General features: G+C 41.6%; 1 protein-coding gene across 3 annotated transcripts in view; it reads right to left on the bottom strand.

Annotated features, from left to right (window-relative positions):
- Positions 1-20,312, bottom strand: part of POP1 (POP1 homolog, ribonuclease P/MRP subunit) — a 43,736-nt gene that overhangs the window by 18,139 nt on the left and 5,285 nt on the right. For all 3 annotated transcript variants that reach the window (XM_028852791.2, XM_015145768.3, XM_077943890.1), the window contains exons 2-11: positions 18,489-18,632; positions 13,869-14,036; positions 13,100-13,275; positions 11,230-11,478; positions 7,577-7,664; positions 6,944-7,131; positions 4,866-5,122; positions 4,650-4,743; positions 1,419-1,530; positions 700-819 (exon numbers count right to left, since the gene is read on the bottom strand). In XM_028852791.2, coding sequence (XP_028708624.2) covers positions 700-819; positions 1,419-1,530; positions 4,650-4,743; positions 4,866-5,122; positions 6,944-7,131; positions 7,577-7,664; positions 11,230-11,478; positions 13,100-13,275; positions 13,869-14,036; positions 18,489-18,630 — 1,594 coding nt within the window. In that variant the 5' untranslated portion in view covers positions 18,631-18,632. The remainder of the gene's footprint in view (positions 1-699; positions 820-1,418; positions 1,531-4,649; positions 4,744-4,865; positions 5,123-6,943; positions 7,132-7,576; positions 7,665-11,229; positions 11,479-13,099; positions 13,276-13,868; positions 14,037-18,488; positions 18,633-20,312) is intronic.

Below are 20,312 nucleotides of genomic sequence, written 5' to 3'. Positions count from 1 at the left end.
TGACAAGAGCAAGACTCCATCTCAAAAAAAAAAATTCTGAAGTCGTTACAACACAAACCTGTACTTTACCTCCAAAGATTGCCATGGTAATTTTAATTATTCCTCCAACTGATCATGTTTAAATGACAGTAAATACAATGAGACACTATCAAAATTTCCGCCAATCTCAGATCAGAACAAAATTTTAGCCAGCCCCTTACCCACCTCCTATGCCACCCCAGCCAAACAACTTTCTCAGGCCATTCTACTTAGTCTAAAGCAAAACATCTTATATTTCAGCACCTGGGATGGCCTTGCCAGGATTCGAACCTGGATCATCTGTATGGTCAGACAGAGGCTTCCACTGAGCACAAGACCAGCTTCGGGTGCAGATCCCTTCCTCACAATTAAAATTCTGAAACACCAGACATTTTCAGAGAACGTAGTTTGCAGAGAGACAGGTTTTACTAGATACTAAAAAAAGAGAACTCGGAAAATAAAATGAACATAAGTATCAGGCTACATGTTTTACAGCTAAAAGACACTTCCACATGTACCATTTCCTCAGATCATAATCAGTTTGTAAAGTGGGCAGGTAAGGAGACTGCCCTAATTTTTTACAGATGAAGTTACTGGAGATGTGTCAGAGACAGAACTCTTCTAATAAGACTGGCCTGCTCAAAATCGTAAGGAAAACCTGGGGTGTTTTTAGAACTTTACCTTGGCATTTTTCTGGATTGGGCAAAGCTTTGGACTTCTTTTGGGGCAAATTTATTCGAGGATCCCCAACTGTCAGTCCCAGAATAGTACCTGCCGGAATTTCTGCTGGTGATGTTATTCCTTTAACAACAACAAAAAGAACAAAAACAACCAAAAGAAGCTTACAGAAGGTCATTCATAATACATCTATATTTGTTTGTATTTTTAAATCTTTCAGATTTTCCAATGAAACATTTTTCTTGGACTAATTACTTAAAAGCATGTATTCCCTCTCTTCCCATTGATACTTTTAGAGAATAAGTTAACATTCATAAAGAATGAGGTTTCTCACAAAAAAACATGAAGCCAACATAAAAAAAAGGTTCTTTTATGAAATGAACACATATGCTTCTATCAGTGATAACTATAGCAGCTATGAGCAAAAACACAGTTGTGTGCAGGTAAGTACAGAGTTTAGGTCAGTACCTGGCGTATGCATTTATCTCCACTATCAGAATGCCAGTTACTTAGAATATGAACATCTCATTTGTTTGTTGTTTCATGACCAGGCATGAATATAGTGTTTATTCACTGAGTTCAGTCCCTCTCTTACTTGGTCCTCTTGCTGTGTCACAATAGCAGCAGGTTAAAAAGCAATACTACACGTTGGAGGCCCAACTGCAAAAGGCTCTTTTAGCCCCCTTCCCTCCCCAACACAACCCGGTCTTCCCTTTGTATACCTCCCAACAACTCGAAAATGGCTTCTTGTCTGCAATGAAGGGAAACGCTGTCAGGATTCTTACAGGTTTCTATCCACCAGCGGTGAGGTGTCTCCTCTGTGTCCTCTCCCACCTGAAAAACAACAACCGCTATTCACCGGGCGAACAATGAATCCACCCTCATAATTTTGTCATGGTTGTGATATCAGCCCCCACTCTTTCTTCTTCTGTGTGTGGAAATGAATGTGTTATGGGGTGAACCAGGGAAGCTGCCACTATACTTAACATAGTAGTTGATACCAGACTACTCTTTCAGTTAGCAGCAAGGATATAGTATTACACTTCTCTCAAGATTTCACATGAGGAAAATCATCTATGGCTTTCATAGACTAACTCACTAAGATACTTCACACCCAGTCTCTCCAGAGCACAGTACCAACAAAGGAGGCCTCGCTCCTCTCTTACCTTTTTTTATTTTTTTGACACAGTCTCACTCTGTCACCCAGTCTGGAGTGCAGTGGCCCGACCACGGTTCACTGCAGCCTCAATCTCCCAGGCTCAAGTGATCCTCCCACTTCAGCCTCTCAAGTGGCTGGGAGCTGGAACTACAGTCACACGCCACCATGTCCAGCTAATTTTTTAAACTTATTTTTTGTAGATACATTGTCTCACTATGGTGCCCAGGCTGGTCTTGAATTTCTGGGCTCAAGCAATCAACCCACCTCAGCCTTCCAATGAGCTGGGATTTCAGGTGTGAGCCACCGCGCCTGGTCCTCTTCCACTAGAGCTAACTTCATCATCTCCAATGTAAGCAATAAAATGTTCCTCACCGAAGGAAAATCAAACCAGTACCTCTTGAAGAACTCTCCAGATAAAGGATATACTACTACTACAGTATTCCTAGAAATGTTTATCTTTTCCACATGGAACTAGGAATTGAGGAAGATTTCAAAAAGCTCTTCAAGTATCATGTGCATGGCAAGAAGGGAATCTATAGCCACAACTCATGCTGAAGTTCATTGAAGTAGGATGTGCACTTACAGATCCTAAAGAAGCAATCATGGCCGGGTGCAGTGGCTCACGCCTGTAATGACAGCATTTTGGGTGGCCGAGGCAGGCGGATCACTTGAGGCCAGGAGTTGGAGACCAGCCTGGCCAATATGGCGAAACCTCTACTAAAAATACACAAAAAATTAGCCAGGTGTGTTGGCTGGCGCCTGTAATCCCAGCTACTCAGGAGGCTGAGGTATGAGAACTGCTTGAACCTAAGAGGTGGAGGTTGTAGTGAGCTGAGATTGTGCCACTGCACGCCAGCCTGGGTGACACAGCGAGACTCTGTCTCACAAAAAAAAAAAAAAAAGCAAAAGCAAAGGTACCATTTACTCACAGAAACTCAGGTAGCACAGCTTAGTGGTTTATAGTACAGGCTCTGGAACCAAACTTCGTAGGTTCAAATCTTTGCTCCACAACTTATTAGCTACTACGGGGCACCCTCTCTGTGCCAGGCATTGTGCTAAGCACTGGGGAGGGAGTAAAAAACAGGACCAACCCTATCCTCACCCTTATGAAGCTCACAGTCTCGTGAGAGACACAGACATTACATAAATACACAAATCCATACATACAAATTGAGGAAATTTGCAAGATGCTCTGAAAACAACAGGAGGGATGTAGTTTAACTTGGGGGATCAGGAAAGGATACTAGAGGGAAATGTTAGAGACTGAAACCTGAAGAATGAGGATGGTTCAGCCAAGCAAAGAGTGGTGGAGGCAGAATGCTCAGTAGTTGGAAGAAAAAAACAGGTGCAAAAGCTCTAAGGGAGACAAGAACTGACATTCTAGAACCTGAAAGAAGGTCAGGGTGGCTGAAGTGTAGAAGGTGAGAAGAAATGAGGCCTCAGAGGCAAGAAGGCACAAGATTACGTGGGTCACATTGAGCACTTTGGATTTTATCTTAATTATAATGAGAAGCTATTCAAAAACTTTTTATCAGGAAGCAACAAGAGGTGAATAAATTATCAAAAAATCACTCTGCCTCCTGTGTGGAGAATGGGCTGAAAAAGAGGAGGAATGGAGGAAACTTAAGGTTCCCTCTAGAATCCTTTCCTGATCCCCTAAGTGTTCAGGTAAGAGACAACACTGGTTGAGAGTAGAGCAGAGGCAGTGAAGATGGAGAAAAGTAGCTTTTGTATTTTAAAAACTTCTAAAAACTCAGAATCTATTCAGCTCTATCATCATATTTGACCATGTCAAGTCAGTGAGAGGCACAGGCATTGAAAAGTTAATTGCACTAAGACCAGAAAACAAACTGGACCTGAACCTAGGGTACGGATTCCTAATCTAGTCTCTATGCTAGCCACTTGCCAATAGAGCTACTCAGACTTAATTTTTAGTTAATTAAAGTTAAGTAAAGGTATAAATTCAGTCCCTCAGTCACTCCAGCCACAATTCAAGTATTCAGCTGCCACATGTGGCTAACGGCTATCGTACTGGACAGCACAAAGGAACATCATCCTCACAGAAAGCTCTACTGGAAGTTCTGCCCTAGACATAGTGCTCTTAACCTTTTTAGGGATTCTAGAGTCCTAAAACTAGCCCCAGAAAACCAGCCGGGTGTGGTGGCTCACATCTGTAATCCCAGCATTTTGGGAGGCCACAGTGGGTGGATCACCTGAGGTTAGGAGTTCAAGACCAGCCTGGTCAACATGGTGAAACACTGTCTCTACTAAAAATACAAAAATTAGCTGGGCCTGGTGGTGCGCACCTATAGTCTCAGCTACTCGGGAGGCTGAGGCAAGAAAAGCGCTTGAACCCGGGAGGCAGAGGGTGCAGTGAGCTAAGATTGCACCATTGCACTCCAGCCTGGGCGACGGAACGTGACTCCATCTTGGGGAAAAAAAAAAAAAAAGAAAGAAAACCTACGTGGCACAAGCACAAATGCACAAAATCTGGCACACAATTTCAGGGATTTTAGAGACTCCCTACCTATGAAGCCGAAGTTAAGACCCTCTACAAGGCTCATAGCTACCAGAGCAGTCTATATTTAAATAAGAACAGTCAGTTTACTGATCATATCCACTTAGTTGTGGTCTTCTAGGAGAAGTGAAAGATAACAAAATCTTTGATAATAAGTAGGGAAATAAACATCTAAAAGCCATGGCCCAAAATGTTACCAAATTATATATTAGGTTTCACAAATTTGACAGGAAAAACATAATTAGAATAAAACACTACCATCACTTTTACTCTTACAGTGTGGACAGAAGCAGCTTTTATTGCTTCAGTTAGGATGGAGTGGGAAAGTGGCCCAATCAGCCGGAATCTGTTCATCTCCATCGTCAAATCGCTGAAAAAGAAAGAAGATCTTAAAATGGAAACTTCCATCACACAACATCTGTGCCACTGACAAAAACAGAGCAAGTTTTCACTGAAAATATTCAGTAGGTTCAAAGTAAATTCAACTCATACCTGATTACAATGCCTGTGGTTGGAGAGATCCAAGCGTATGGTAGACATGGATCTCTAGTTCCATCGCCGATAATTTTTTTAATTGGTTTAGCATTTTCTCCATCATCTTTCCTTTTTCTTTTCTTGCCAATTTTCTCATCAGGCAATTCAGTTTGGCTTTTTTCTTGGGATTGTGTCAGAAGTGGGTCAGTGATGCAGACAGTTGATTTGACAGGTTCCACGCACTGGCACGCTGCTTTTATTTCCTCTAAGATATCCTAAAAATATATTTAAATATTCACTTTAAAATCCTGAAATTTAAATATATTATGACAAATTTAGTTGGGTTATGTTTTGTTTTTTTTTTTTATCGCTTTAAAAATTAACATTTTTGGCCGGGCATGGTGGCTCATACCTGTAATCCCAGCACTTTGGGAGGCCGAGGTGGGTAGATCGCCCGAGGTCAGGAGTTTGAGACCAGCCTGACCAACATGGCAAAACTCCACCTCTACTAAAAAGTACAAAAACTAGTTGGGTGTGGTGGCAGGCACCTGTAATCTCTGCTACTCAGGAGGCTGAGGAAGGAGAATCGCTTGAGCCTGGGAGGCAGAGGTTGCAGTGAGCTGAGATCATGCCATCGCAATCCAGCCTGAGCAACAGAGCGAGACTCCATCTCAAAAAAAAAATTCACATTTTTATCCCTTCACAGATTAACTTAAATTAATCACCAGAAAGCTTTTTTGGACCAGGTGTGGTGGCTCACGTCTGTAATCCCAGCACTTTGGGAAGCTGAGGCGGGAGGATGGCTTCCGCCCAGGAGTTTGAGACCACCCTGGACAACATAGGGAGACCTTGTTTCTACACAAAATAAAAAAATATTTAGGTGGACACAGTGGCATACCCCTGTAGTCTAAGCTACTCAGGAGGCTGAGGTAGGAGGATCACTTGAGCCCAGGAAGTAGAGGCTGCAGTGGGCTATGACTGCACCACTGCACTCAAGTCTCAGTGACAGAGCAAAACCCTGTCTCAAAAAATATATATATATTTTAACCTAATTTTAATTTTTTAAAAAAGCGTTTTGGGGTGTTCTGAGTAGTGCATGTCACTTTAAACAAAAAAAAAATGAAATTTAAAATTTAAAATGGGTTAGGGCTGGGGTTAGGGGTAGGGTTAGTCAAATATTATGAAAACAACATGATCACTCTGACTAAATTTTTTTTAAGTAGTGAGTATGCTAAAGAAGGGAAGCTAAGCTGAATTCAGTGTGAAAAATCATCAGAAGTACTCAGAAATAGCTTTTCATTATCAAATAGGCTCCAATTAGCACCTAGATACTAGTGAACCACTTCAGTCATGGTAGAAACATTAGTTCCAATTCAACATTTCAAATAATTAGCATAAGGCTGGTTTTTATCTCTACTTCTACTTATGACTTACTAAAAATATGAGAGGTCAGGATTAGTTTCATTTTTTTTTTTTTTTCAAGACAGGGTCTCACTGTCACCCAGGCTGGAGCGCAATAGCACGATTTCACCTCACTGCAACTCTGCCTCCTGGGCTCAAAGTGATCCTCCTGCCTCAGCCTCCCAAGTAGCTGAGACTACAGGCGCATGCCACCAATCCCAGCTAATTTTTGTCTTTTTTGCAGAGACGGGGTTTCACCATGTTACCCAACCTACTCTCAAACTCTTGGATTCAAGCGATCCAATTGCTTCAGCCTCCCAAAGTGGGGGGATTACAGGCATGAGAAACCATGCCCCACCCTCACTTCATTCTACTTGAAGAACAAGTTCTGGGGATCTAACGTACAGCATGGGTGGTGATGGATGTGTTATTTGATTGTGGTACACAACATGTACATCAAATCATCATATTATATACTGCGAATATATTTGCTTTTTGTCAACTAGACATTTTTAAACACAAATTTTATAAGTTTTTTAAAAATTCACTTCATTCAATATTCACAGAGCCTCCCATATACAAATATCAGACTATCAGACAAATCTTTACACTATGTACATTTCTACAGTATTGACTTCCAGCTGTAATTAAAAATGCAGTTTCAGAATAATAGGAGCTAACCTGAAAGATTATACCTGTTTAAGGGTTGGATGCAGCCAGATCCACAGCTGCCTGCTCTCAGAAGTGTCACCAGGGGTCCTCTGGGACTTCCAGATAAACGTAACAGGCCCAAGCATTTCTCTGGGATATTTATTCACCCGATAAAGCACAAGGCTCCCTTGGCGCTTTCCAGACAAGCAGTGAACTGCTGCAAACGTCAGTCCTGACATCAACAAAAGCAAAATTCCATAATTCCAGGTATTGAGACTGCAGTCCTATTTCCTGATAGCCACACTGTCATTCACTGTCTGCCTCCATGAGAGGTGAAGTTTTGGTTGTGAGGATTGCTCAGATCAAAGCCTGGCACACAGTAAGTTCTCAACAAATATGTGTTAAATGAATAATGAGAGCTTCAAGTTTCTTTCTGTCAAGTTCACCCCACCAGAAAAATGACTCTATCACATTGTCAAGTGTAAAACTTGACAATGTTAGAAATGATTTAAAAGCCAACCCAACTGTTCTTAAATTAATATTTTCATCAGGAATGATTAGTGTCTCACACATTTTTCTATATGTTTGAATTCCAAAATGCTTACAGTAGACACTTCTTTATGAAAGGAATAAATATATAAAGACTAAAATAGAACTCAGCTTTAAAACAAGTTTACCTGTGTCTATGCTACACATTCCAGAAAGTGCCTTTAGTATTTCTTCCTCTTTGCCTTTCAACTCCAAACAACAGTAGTAGGATAAATCCTGCACAAAGCGGGAGACACAAGTACTTAGGAATTTACACAGGCAAAACTGCTAAGAAGCCAAAAGCCACATCACAAAACCTTTAGAGGCTTAAGACACAAAACAAATTGCTAAAGCTATGTTCTCATATGTCAAAATCTAAACCTTCTCCTGCCCGATGGTTTAGGGGAAAAAATACCTAAACCCGTCCATTCCTGTTACCTTAGCAAATATTTTTAAACCAATCCGAACCAAAATAAAAATGAATCTCCATTTAAAAATGTAAGTTACAGTATCCTACCTTTTAGATAATCTACGTTTTATCCCATATTCATAGACAGGTTCTATGGAAGGTATATAACTGTTGCTTCTAAGTAAAGAACCGTTCACCCCCAAAATCTACCTAAGATAAGAAACCAGAGTAAAATAAGGAAAACAGTAATGAATTCTGAAAAATTATGCTCAGGTTGCTCAATTTGGTTAGGTAATTCAGGACCTCAAGATTACTTAACACTAAGCCTAGAGATACAATATTGCAATTAATCCATCCCATATTTCTCCCATGCTCAATCTTAACCATGATATGCAACTTTAAGCACAGTACAAAGAAAGTAAAAGTAATAACATAGAATTTTAAGTAAGATGAAGAGAGATCAAACTAAGCTAATGAAATCAATGTTAAAAGTTTCAATAGTTATAGTATCCATAATCATAATAACAGTTCTAATAGTTTGTTTTGTTTTGTTTTTGAGACGGGGTCTTACTCTGTTGCCAATGCTAGAGTACAGAGGTGCAATCACAGCTACAGAAATCTCAACTTCCTAGGCTCAAGCAATCCTCCTGCCTCAGCCTCCCAAGTAGCTGGGACTACAGGTATGAGCCACCACACCCAGCTTTTTTTTTTTTTTTTTTTTTTCAGAGACAGAGTCTCACTATGTTGCCCAGACTGGTCTTGAACCCCAGGACTCAAGCAATCCTCCTGCCTCAGCCTCCCAAAGTGCTGTGATTCTAAGCATGAGCTGCCATGCCTGGCCTGTAATAGTTAATAGTCATTGAAGGGTTACTGAGTACCAGCAATGAGTTAACTCTTTACATGAACTGTCATTTAGTCTTCCTCACAACCAGATGTACCAAGTATGGTTATCTTATCTGATAGACAAGGACACTGTGACACAGAGATTGTTACTTGAACAAAGACACAGAGTCATTAAGTGGAGAAGCCAGCATTCTAATCAGGCTCGGTGACCTGCCAAACCAACCCTTCTGCTATGGCACCTGTAAGCAGTTTCAGTGCACTCAGCAACTAGAACTAAAAGGCAAATTATAGCTATGATTCTGACAACACACATTAATCAATATGATCACTCACACAAAGAAATCTTCCTATCCAGTGACCAGCTCTCAGCTGTCAGTGGCCAGAGGAACCTCACCCAAATGTGTGCAAACAAGTGACAGCAGAGAATAATGGTTGAGAGTGTGGAACCCTGGAGTCAGGCAACTGGGCTCAAATCTGAACCTCAACACTCATTGGCCATATGGTCATGGGTAAATTACCTAACCTCTCTGTACCTCAGTTTCTCCATCTGTAAAATGGAAATAATGGTAACTCCTTACCTCATACTATTGTGAGGATTAAATGAGTAAACACATGCAAAGCATTTAAAACTGGGTAGGGCGTATATTAAGCACTCACTAATATTTGTTATTATTACTTATTATTTTTATTACTTAGGGCTGATCAAATTTTTTAAAAAGTATCTAATAACTTTAGCAAAAATTCTGCCCAAAATGAAAAGTAACTCATTGGCAGAGGACAGTGGAAAAAGCGCAGGCCAGGGGAATCAGCCACCCAAGTGCTATGTAGGCCACCAACAAGCTGTGTGAGCCCAGGCAAGTCACTTCATCTCTCTAGAACCCAGCTTCCTCAATGTGAATGAGGAACTTGACTATAATCTATGATTTCTGCTGCTGAGTTCTCAAATCAAAGACTCCTAAAAGGTGCTCTTATTCACTTCACACTCATTATAATGACTGTGATCAAACAAATAAATAAGTAATAAGTACTGACAAGGATGAGGGGAAATTGGAACGCTTGTGTATTGCTGGCGGGAATGTAAAATGATACGGTTGCTATGGAAAATGGTAAAGCAGTACCTCAAAAAATTAAACATAAAATTACCATACAATTATCATATGATCCAGCAATTACACTTCTGGGGATATACTCAAAGGGACTGAAAGCAGGGATTGTAGTGATATTTGCATATCCATGCTCACAGCAGCATTATTTACAATAGCCAAAAGGTGGAAGTAAGCCAAATGTCCACTGACAGATAAATGGATAATCAAGATATGGTATATACCTACAATGGAATACATCTTCAGCCTTAAAAGGGAAGGGAATTCTGACATATGCTACAACATGGATGAATTTTAAGACATTATACTAAATGAAATCAGCCAGTCACAAAAAGACAAATATCGTACGATTTCACTCCTATGAAGTACCTATAGGATCAAATTATTGGATAGACAGTAGAATGGTGGCTGCCAGGGGCTGAAGGAATGGGGAGTTAGTGTTTAATGAGTACAGAGTTTCAGTTTGGGAGGATAAAATGGAGATGGATGGTGGTACTGATTACACAACATAAACATACTTAATGCCACAGAACTGTACACTTAAAATGGTCAAATGGTTTTGTTATGTATATTTGACCACGATTTTTAAAAAAGATTCTTGTATCGCTTACTCTCAAGGGGTATCAAAGGACACCAATAATAATCGCTTTCAAAATTTGGCCAAGGCCATTCTGCCATTGAAAGATAGGCCCTTCTGCAAAGAACAAATTTCTAAATATGTATTGGAAGAAATAGAAAGCAATTGAATTAGCTACGGAGAGGAGGGAACAATCAGATAAATACTATTAACAGGCTCTAAAATAATGTGTCCTCTCAAAGCTTTTAAAATTTAAAACATCCTTTAGCATCTCACTGACCCATAAACACCTAGACCAGCATTTTGAACCTTGTTCAGGGTACACAGTAGATTCTGAAATATCTGTTATTGGTGAATGACTGTTAGATTAATCTATAGTGAATAAAGCTTGATATGATCAACGAGACCTGCACGATCTGGTTCCTACTCTTTTCTCCAGCCTAACCTCGCCCTCATGTTGCCTTGCTCTCCTCTTCATCTCTGTCACACAGAATTGATTCCAGTTCTTCACTCTCACCTGGCTTCCTTCTGCCTTCCCCCTCTCCCATCTTATCCCTGAGAGCTCAGTTCAAGCAGCACTTCTAGGGGATGCCCTCCAGTGTGATGAGCAGGTTAGAAATGCTCATCATACTGTATGCTTTTCCCTTACAATCACATATCTGGAAATCATTTGATCAATGTCAGTCACTCCCCTAACTATAGGCTGCCTGATCTCCAGTATCTGGCAAAGGACCCGGGCCTCATGCTCAGGAATCATTTTTCCAATGAATAACCACATAAACGGGGCTTGGCATACCATCAACTATTCTAAAGGTCTCAATAGGAAAGGATCAAACAAAAATAACAAGAAAGCCCACTGGGAAAGCTCACCTGCAGGAGGCACCGGTTTGTCATGGCTCGATAGCAGGCTCTGTGGCTCTTGACTGTTGGCCTCTCCCCAAGGCAGTAGCCCCACTTCCTGACCATGTGAAACCGCTTGGCATGCCAGATGTGGGTTTCTAACCAAATGTTCTTCTTTTGTCTACGGTTAAATTCTAGCGTCCGGTTCATGTGACATCTTCGAGCTTTATGGCATTTATTTTTTGAATGTTCTTTTTTCTGATGTACAGCTTTCTCCGCCTATAGTTTCAAGAAAAGAGACATATCCCAGTTTGTAAGAATCTCAAAACAGAGTTAATGGTTAGGAATGCAAACAAATAACTTTAGATTAAGTGGAATATTTTGTAGATCCCATTAGTTTGCTTAAATTGTTAACTTGGGGCCGGGCGCGGTGGCTCATGCTTGTAATCCCAGCACTTTGGGAGGCCAAGGTAGGCAAATCACGAGGTCAGGAGATCTAGAACATCCTGGCTAACACGGTGAAATCCCGTCTCTACTAAAAAAATACAAAAAATTAGCGGGTGTGGTGGTAGGCGCCTGCAGTTCCAGCTACTTGGGAGGCTGAGGCAGGAGAATGGTGTGAACCCGGGAACCGGAGCTTGCAGTGAGCCGAGATCGCGCCACTGCACTCCAGCCTGGGGGACAAAGCGAGACTCTGTCTCAAAAAAAAAAAAAAAAATTGTTAACTTGGTTTCTTCAATGTAAGTAGAGAAGGAAGATATATGGCTATTAGTATTAGAGGGCAAGAAAGAAGAAGTCAAATGTTAGCTTCTTGTTGTCATTTTAACCTGTAGAACTGTAACTAAAACCAAAAACTTAAGACCAAAAATAATATAAGTGAGGAAAATCCACACATTTCATTTCAGTTAGGCTACAGACAGACACATGCTGAATGCTATCACTGGCAAATAGACTTTACATTTAAATCCAGAAAGTATAAAATTCCTTGTTAGTTTTCCCTCTTGAACTCAAACCCCACCACTAGCATAGCAATGGTACATAGAAGGCTGCTCAATAAATAGGTTTTAAACCAATTAGTAAAGACATTGGCTTAATCTTAGAATGTTCAAGTCTAGAATTCTGGTGAAGCCAAAACACAATTAGACTTGCACAAAAATTAAAACCCAGTTCAAGTTTTCAACTTTGAAAAAGTCAGAAAGCAAATGCTAAGCATTGATGTTGCTTTTTTTAACCTTCCTACCCCAAGCTGGCCACACTCCAAAAACACAAATCCAAAACTACTTGGTAAGAGGGTCAGGTTTTTTTTACATTTGGGAAGGGAACATAAACTATTCAATATCCTTACAAGAGAGGAGTATCAAATGCTGTATTTCAAAGCACCTGTAATAGCCAATTGTCTGTTAATTTGGCTTGGAGGGAAGCAGAAGTTTGGATAATAATTAAATCAAATATATGCAAAACAAAAACAAAAACCATGAGGGTGTTGTTTTCTGAGGTTTTTGTTTGTTTGTTTTCTCTTTAGACAAGGTCTCACTGTCGCCCAGGCTGGAGTACAGTAGCGCGATCACAGCTCATTGTAGCCTCAGCCTCCCCTGGCTCAGGGGATCCTCCCATCTCAGTTTCCAAGTAGCTGGGACTACAGGCACACATGCACCACCACACCCAGCTAATTTTGGGATTTTTTTGTAGAGATGAGGTTTCGCCATGTTGCTCAGGCTGGTCTTGAACTCCTGGGCTCAAGCAATCTGCCCACCTCAGCCTCTCAAAGTGCTGGGATTACAGGTGTGAGCCACCATGCCCAGCCTTGGTTTTCATTTTTAATAAATTCTATTAGGTCAATACTTCTCAATTTCTTCTAGGAGTTACTACTCTAAACATTTACACTAAGTGGAACTCCAACCTCTTTCTGTGCAATCTCCTGTAACCGTCTGGGAAGACGTTTGACATTGTGGCTCATGGCTCTTCGTCGCATGTGCCGTGGCAGAGTCTGGAAAACCAGTGAATTTGAAGACTTCTGGGTCACAGCTTTTAACATAGCACTGATTTCAGCAGCTCGTGCTTGAGCAAAAGTAGAAGCTGTTGAAAGAATTGACAACGTCATTAAACACCAATCTTGAATTAACGCTGGAGAATAAACAGGCTGCTGGGGAAATTTAAGTGAATTCCTCCACCAAGAAGGCGTAAAGAGAGACCAGAAAGCACATCTAAGGTATGTACAAGGAATACAGGGTTTAATGTGGTAGTGTGGTTGGGGATTATAGGGTGAAGAACAGAAGTGGCTGGAAAGGGCCTGGAGATAGGCCCTTTAAATAAAGGTTTGGTTGCCATTAGTGCATATGCAATTTTCCATCTTTGGAGAATGCCATGCTGAGTATGGATGGCATATGTAAAACAAGACAGGCGTGGGGGCTAAGACAAAGAGGAACAGTTCACAAAGACTTGTAAGAAGACGAGTAAGAGACAGGGAGAGAAACTGAAGAAGGGAGAGCCATTAAGCCCAAGGAAGCTCTGGTCAAAGTCCAGGCTAGAGGTGAGAAGGATCTGAAGTGGAAGGAGGAGAGGAGAGGCAGGGGAGGCAGAGCCAGGACCACAAGGAGGTCAGTTTGTTGCTGCACTAGACATGAAGAGCTCAAAATACAAGCAAACTGCACTTCTTTATGAGTACCCACCGGTTATATACTTGGGGATCTCCTGAGACGTGCCCTCGGGACCTGCTTTCCATCCTCCCTTTTTTCTAAACATCCCTTTGGAGGAAGACTGCTCATTCACATCAGGGTCAGGCAGAGAGTGGGGGTTGACTCTGGTTTGCCACTGTCGTGAAGTTCCAGGATGAGGCTCTAGTATATTTTCAAAAAGAAACATGTCACCTTTATCAGAGATAAAAATTATAGTGGAGAACTAGTATTTGTTGGGTGGCAACACTGACCGTGTTTTCAATCCTACAGTCACCCTGTAAGGTGGCTATTACTACTTATTTTTAAAGAGGAATCTTAAGTAGGAAGGTGAATTCACTTGCCTGAGGTCACAAAGCTAGTAGGTAGCACACAAGGTAATCATGTCAGGATGACATATAAAGGACCCTGGATATAACAGATACAAGGGAAATTTTCTCCTATAAACAGTGCAACATGAATGTCAAATCTAAGCTCCCTGGTATGGTCTGAATGCTTATGTCCCCCAAAATTCCAGTGTTGAAATTCTAACCCCCAAGGTGATGGTATTAGGAGGTGGGGCCTTTAGGAGGCGATTAGGTCATGAGGGTAGAGCCTTCATGAATGAGATTAGTATCCTTATAAAGGAGTGCTCACAGAGACCCTCGCTCCTTCCACCATGTGAGAACCCAGTAAAAAGGTGATGTATATGAAGCAGAAGGCAGGCCCACACCAGTCACCAAACCTGCTGGCTCCTTCATCTTGGACTTTTCAGCCCTCAGAACTGTGAGAAATACATTTGTTATTTATAAGCTACCCAGTAAGATACAGGTTGAGTATCCCTCATCTGCAATACGGGACCAGAAGTGTTTCAAATTCCAATTTTTTTTGGATTTTGGAATATTCATACACATATAATATGAGGTATCTTGAACACAAGTCTAAGGTATGTTAGAACACAAGTCTAAAGACAAAATTCAATTATGTTTCTTTTACCTTATCACTCATAGCCCGAAGGTAATTTTATACAATATTTTTAATAATTTGTGCAGGAAACTTTTTGCACATTGTATACTTGAAGCATCAGAAAGCAAAGGTGCCACTATCTCAGCCACCCTGTGGACAATCTGTGGTTGGCTGGCATCAGCACCCTTCCTGACTCGGAATCTATATGCTACTGATAAGAAATCACTTTCTCATGCTGATTCACATGTAAGTATTTAACAGTAAAAATTACATGCCATTTTATTTGTCTTTGTAGGTGTGCTTAGGTGGTGAAATCTAGGAGTGCTTGGAAATATTTATATCCCAGCTGAAGGGGGCTGGGAACATCTGTTTTCCCATGGGAATGCTGAATAAACTGTGTGTTATATGCCTGCATTTCGACTGTGACCCATTACGTGAGGTAGGATGTGGAATTTGCCACCTGTTGTGTCATGTCAGTGCTCAAAAAGTTTTGGATTTTGGAGGACTTCAGATTTCAGATCTTTGGATCAAGAATGCTCAACCTGTATTTTGTTACAGCAGCCCAAACGACACTCCCTTAATACTATAATCCACATGATTGTATACAGTATTTTATCCTAATTCTCCACCACACTCAAATTGAGAGCTACTATACTAAATAAATAACTAAAAGCAAAGTTCCAGGATGGATGTGGTTGCTCACACCTCTAATCCCAGCACTTTGAGAGGCCAAGGTGGGCGGATCACTTGAGTCCAGGAGTTTGAGACTAACTGGTCAACGTGGCGAAACCCTGTCTCTACAAAAAAAAAAAAAAAAAAAAAAAAAATTAGCTGGGCACAGTGGCACACGCTTGTAGCCCCAGCTACTCGGGAAGCTGAGGTGGGAGGATCACGTGAGCCCAGGCGGTCAAGGTTGTAGTGAGCCACGACTGTGCCATTGCACTCCAGCATGGGCAACAGAGTGGGACCCTGTCTTAAAAATTTTAAAAGCAAAATTTCCAGCCAGGCGCAGTAGTTCACGCCTGTAATCCCAGCACTTTGGGAGGCCAAGGTGGGCGGATTGCCTGAGCTCAGGAGTTCAAGACCAGCCTGGGCAACACGTTAAACCCCATCTCTACTAAAATACAAAAAATTACCCGGGTGTGGCAGCATGTGACTGTAGTCCCAGCTACTTGGGAGGCTGAGGCAGGATAATTGCTTGAATCCAGGAGGCAGAGGTTGCCGTGGGCCAAGATCGCACCACTGCACTCCAGCACAGGCAACAGAGCAAGACTCTGTCTCCAAAAAAAAAGGCAACACTAGCACACAAGTGTCTGGGAATTATGACTATAAGACAACATTAAATATCTGCCTGTGGCCAGGTGCAGTGGCTCACGCCTGTAATCCCAGCACTTTGGGAGGCTAAAGCAGGTGGATCACTTGAGGTTAGGAATTTGAGACCAGACTGGCCAACATGGTGAAACCCTGTCTCTACTAAAAGTACAAAAATTGCCGGGCGCGGTGGCTCAAGCCTGTAATCCCAGCACTTTGGGAGGCCAAGACGGGCGGATCACGAGGCCAGGAGATCGAGAGACAATCCCGGCTAACACGGTGAAACCCCGTCTCTACTAAAAAATACAAAAAAACTAGCCGGGCGAGGTGGCGGGCGCCTGTAGTCCCAGCTACTCGGGAGGCTGAGGCAGGAGAACGGCATAAACCCGGGAGGCGGAGCTTGCAGTGAGCTGAGATCCGGCCACTGCACTCCAGCCTGGGTGACAGAGCAAGACTCCGTCTCAAAAAAAAAAAAAAAAAAAAAAAAAAAAGTACAAAAATTAGCCAAGAGTGGCGGCACACGCCTGTAGTCTCGGCCACTCAGGTGGCTGAGGCAGCAAAATCGCTTGAACCCAGGAGGTGGATGTTGCAGTGAGCCAAGATCGCACCATTGTACTCCAGCCTGGGCGACATAGCAAGACTCTGTCTCAAAAAAAAAAAAAAAAAAAAAAAAAACTGTCTGTAAATTAAAGGAGAGATCAGTAGAGAATTTCATAGTGTTTCTGCTTATTTCAATTGTGGTGTTAATTATTAAGCCACTATAATCTTAAAACACTTGTGAGGATAATATGTGTTTATCACATGGCATGGTGGGCATCAACTGTAGGATCTGAATCTAGACCTTACGAACTTGACTCTAAAGTTTACTTAATCAGACCCAGTGCACAGTTTTTAAAAGCATTCCAAACAAGTTCTTGGCCACTTGCGTTTGCTGTCTTCCCAAATTAGCATTTTCTACCACTGCCCTAATGAACAACTGTGATCTTCCTATCCCTTCATAAGGTTCTAAAATCAGCACATCAGTGAAATACAGATATGATGACTATACTGCACTTCTCTTAGGAAATACAGAAGTATAATAATCACTGATGTTAAAGTAGAAATAAAATATACCAGCTCTAAAATATGCATAGCTAATTTTCATTATTTATAGTAGTTATGTTTCATACAGTCACTAAATTATGTCAATGAATCAGTGAATACCAAACCATTCCTCCTAGTGGGGATACATATATATCTTCATCTCACGTAAATTATAATCTTTTTTTTTTCTTTTTTTTTTTGAGACAGTCTCACTCTGTCACCCAGGCTGGAGTGCAATGGCATGATCTTGGCTCACTGCAACCTCCACCTCCCAGGTTCAAGCGATTCTCCTGCCTCAGCCTCCCGAGTGGCTGGGACTACAGGCATGCACCACCATGCATGGCTAATTTTTGTATTTTTAGTAGAGACGGGGTTTCGCCATGTTGGCCAATCTAGTCTCGAACTCCTGACTTCAGGTGATCTGCCCACCTCAGCCTTCGAGAGTGCTGGGATTACAGGCGTGAGCCACTGCCCATGGCCATATTATAATCTTAAATCCTAAAAACAACTCCTCCTGGCAGAGTCTATTTCCTTTATTTTACAAAAGAGAAAATGAAGTCTAGAAATGCTAAGTGACCTGCATGAGGCTGCCCCAAGGCTGAGATTCAAACCCCAGGAGAGCTGGAGCTTCTTGCACTGTACTGCCCTGCCCCTGTACTACCACCATCCTCCGGCCATTTCTGCATGAAAGCTGGGAACCTCGGCTGGGAACACAAACACAGGGCAACTCAAATTTTTCCTGCTCTATGTATGTCCAAAAATGATAGCAAAGCTCCATGGGTATTGATATTGGGGTTACAAATAAGCTTTGGCAAGAAGGCAAACTTGCAAATAGGAAATTGAAAAATAATAATAAGGGTCTACTGTATCTGTTTTTAATTCAGCTCATTTACTATTTAGATAATGACTATCAAAAGAGCTAACAAAAGCAATTTGATCAAAATGGGATTGGAGAGAGCATCATGTGTATCTTTTTTTTTTTGAGACAGAGTCTCCCTCTGTTTTTAGGCTAGAGTGCAGTATCACAATCTTGGCTCACTGTAACCTCCACCTCCTGGGTTCAAGCAATTCTCCTGCCTCAGCCTCCTGAGTAGCTGGGACTACAGGCACGTGCCACCACACCCAGTTAATTTTTGTATCTTTAGTAGAGCCAGGGTTTCACCATGTTGGCCAGGATGGTCTCGATATCTTGACCTCATGAACCACCCGCTTCAGCCTCCCAAAGTGCTGGGATTACAGGCGTGAGCCACCATGGCTGGTCTATTTTGTGTATCTTACCTTGTTTTTGAGCTTGGAAAGGTTTTTCACCTCCACTGTGGTGCTTTACGCCTCTGTCAGCCACAAAGCCAGAGGACAGAGTCACATTGGTGGGCTGATTTCTCATTTTCTTGGCGTGTTTTCTTTCTTTTGCATTAGACATTTCTGGAAAGAAAGTAATACATTTAACACAGGGAAAGGAAACTTTCACTTAAAAATAAAAATAAATTTAATGAGTAAATATTCATGTGATTCAAAATAAGTCTACTGACGGAAGAGACCCTATTAGTACATTCCAGTTTGCACTGTCAAATAATTAAATCATATACAACTGTTGATACCAAATAAAGTCTGTTAGAAAAATGAAAAATGAGATAAGATTGCTATGGATGATAAAAAAATTAATTAGTTCAAATACTTTATCTTGATTCTTGGATGAAATAAGAGCCACCCGAATCAATGAAATATAAAACACCCTATTCCAAAAGGAGAAACTCTATTAAAAACAACACAGATTACTGATGCTTTCATTTCTGCTACTCAGATGTGGCCAGCTATATATTTAATTTACAAAAGCAATAGATAATGATTTCAATTTGAAGCAAGATAAAGGACAAAAGCAGTGGGACTCCGACTGATTTACCACTCAGCAGTTCCCAACTCTCAAACTCAACATCCCCTATTTTTACTGATTCAGTTTGAAGCAGCTGTTTTCTACTTTTAAATGAAATGAATGTTATAACCTATTAGACACATATCAAGACATAGCCTACAATAGATGCCCTAAATGTAACAAAAAGGAGACCTAAGAAGTAATTTTAATAAAATAATATATATTTCAGTATGTAACCATTTCACCACAACTACACTAGATGATATTTTGAAATAGATTTTGAACCCAGGGGATAACAACATCCACATAGGCACTAGCACAGGCATTGGCACAATCCATAAAGTTGGAGAATGGTCCTGGAAGCCCTCCAACCCCGAGGCACCAGTGATTAACTCTTTCATTGCTAACGGTAGGAAATCTGAAGGGCCCTATACATGGACACACTAGGAGGTAGGGCAGCTCAGAGCAGCTGGTATTCACCAAACAGTTCTCAAAGCAGTTCAATATTTTAATACCAGTCTTTACTTCTACCTATACCTAGAATTACCATGAATTCAACAGCTACAAAGGCAAAGCAGCACAGGTGCATTGTACTAGTGCCTCCAAAAGAAGGTAACAATGCCACTAATGACATAAATTTCCAAATTGGTGAACACTCCTTAGTGATGTATCCTCCCCCCGCCCCCCGCCGCCAACAAAAGTACAAACTTGCTTTGACTTACTGCATTACTGGAATATTCAGTGCATATTAAAACTGTGTAACCAGGCCAGGTGCAGTGGCTCATGCCTGTAATCCCAGCAGTTAGGGAGGCTGAGGCAGGTGGATCACTTGAGGTCAGGAGTTCGAGACCAACCTGGCCACCATGGCGAAACCCCATCTCTATTAGAAATACTAAAATTAGTTGGGTGGGCCAGGCGCGGTGGATCACGCCTGTAATCCCAGCACTTTGGGAGGCCGAGGCGGGTGGATCACAAGGTCAGGAGATCGATATCATCCTGGCTAACATGGTGAAACCCCATCTCTACTAAAAAAATACAAAGAAATTAGCCGGGCGTGATGGCGGGAACCTGTAGTCCCAGCTACTCAGGAGGCTGAGGCAGGAGAATGGCGTGAACCTGGGAGGAGGAGCTTGCAGTGAGCCAAGATCGAGCCACTGCACTCCAGCCTGGGCAACAGAGCGAGACTCCGTCTCAAAAAAAAAAAAAAAAAAAAAATTAGTTGGGTGCAGTGG

The sequence above is a fragment of the Macaca mulatta genome, chromosome 8, assembly GCF_049350105.2.
Source record: "Macaca mulatta isolate MMU2019108-1 chromosome 8, T2T-MMU8v2.0, whole genome shotgun sequence".
NCBI lineage: Eukaryota > Metazoa > Chordata > Mammalia > Primates > Cercopithecidae > Macaca > Macaca mulatta.
The sequence above is the reverse complement of the archived record's forward strand: the minus strand, read 5'-3'. Positions and strand labels throughout refer to the sequence as shown.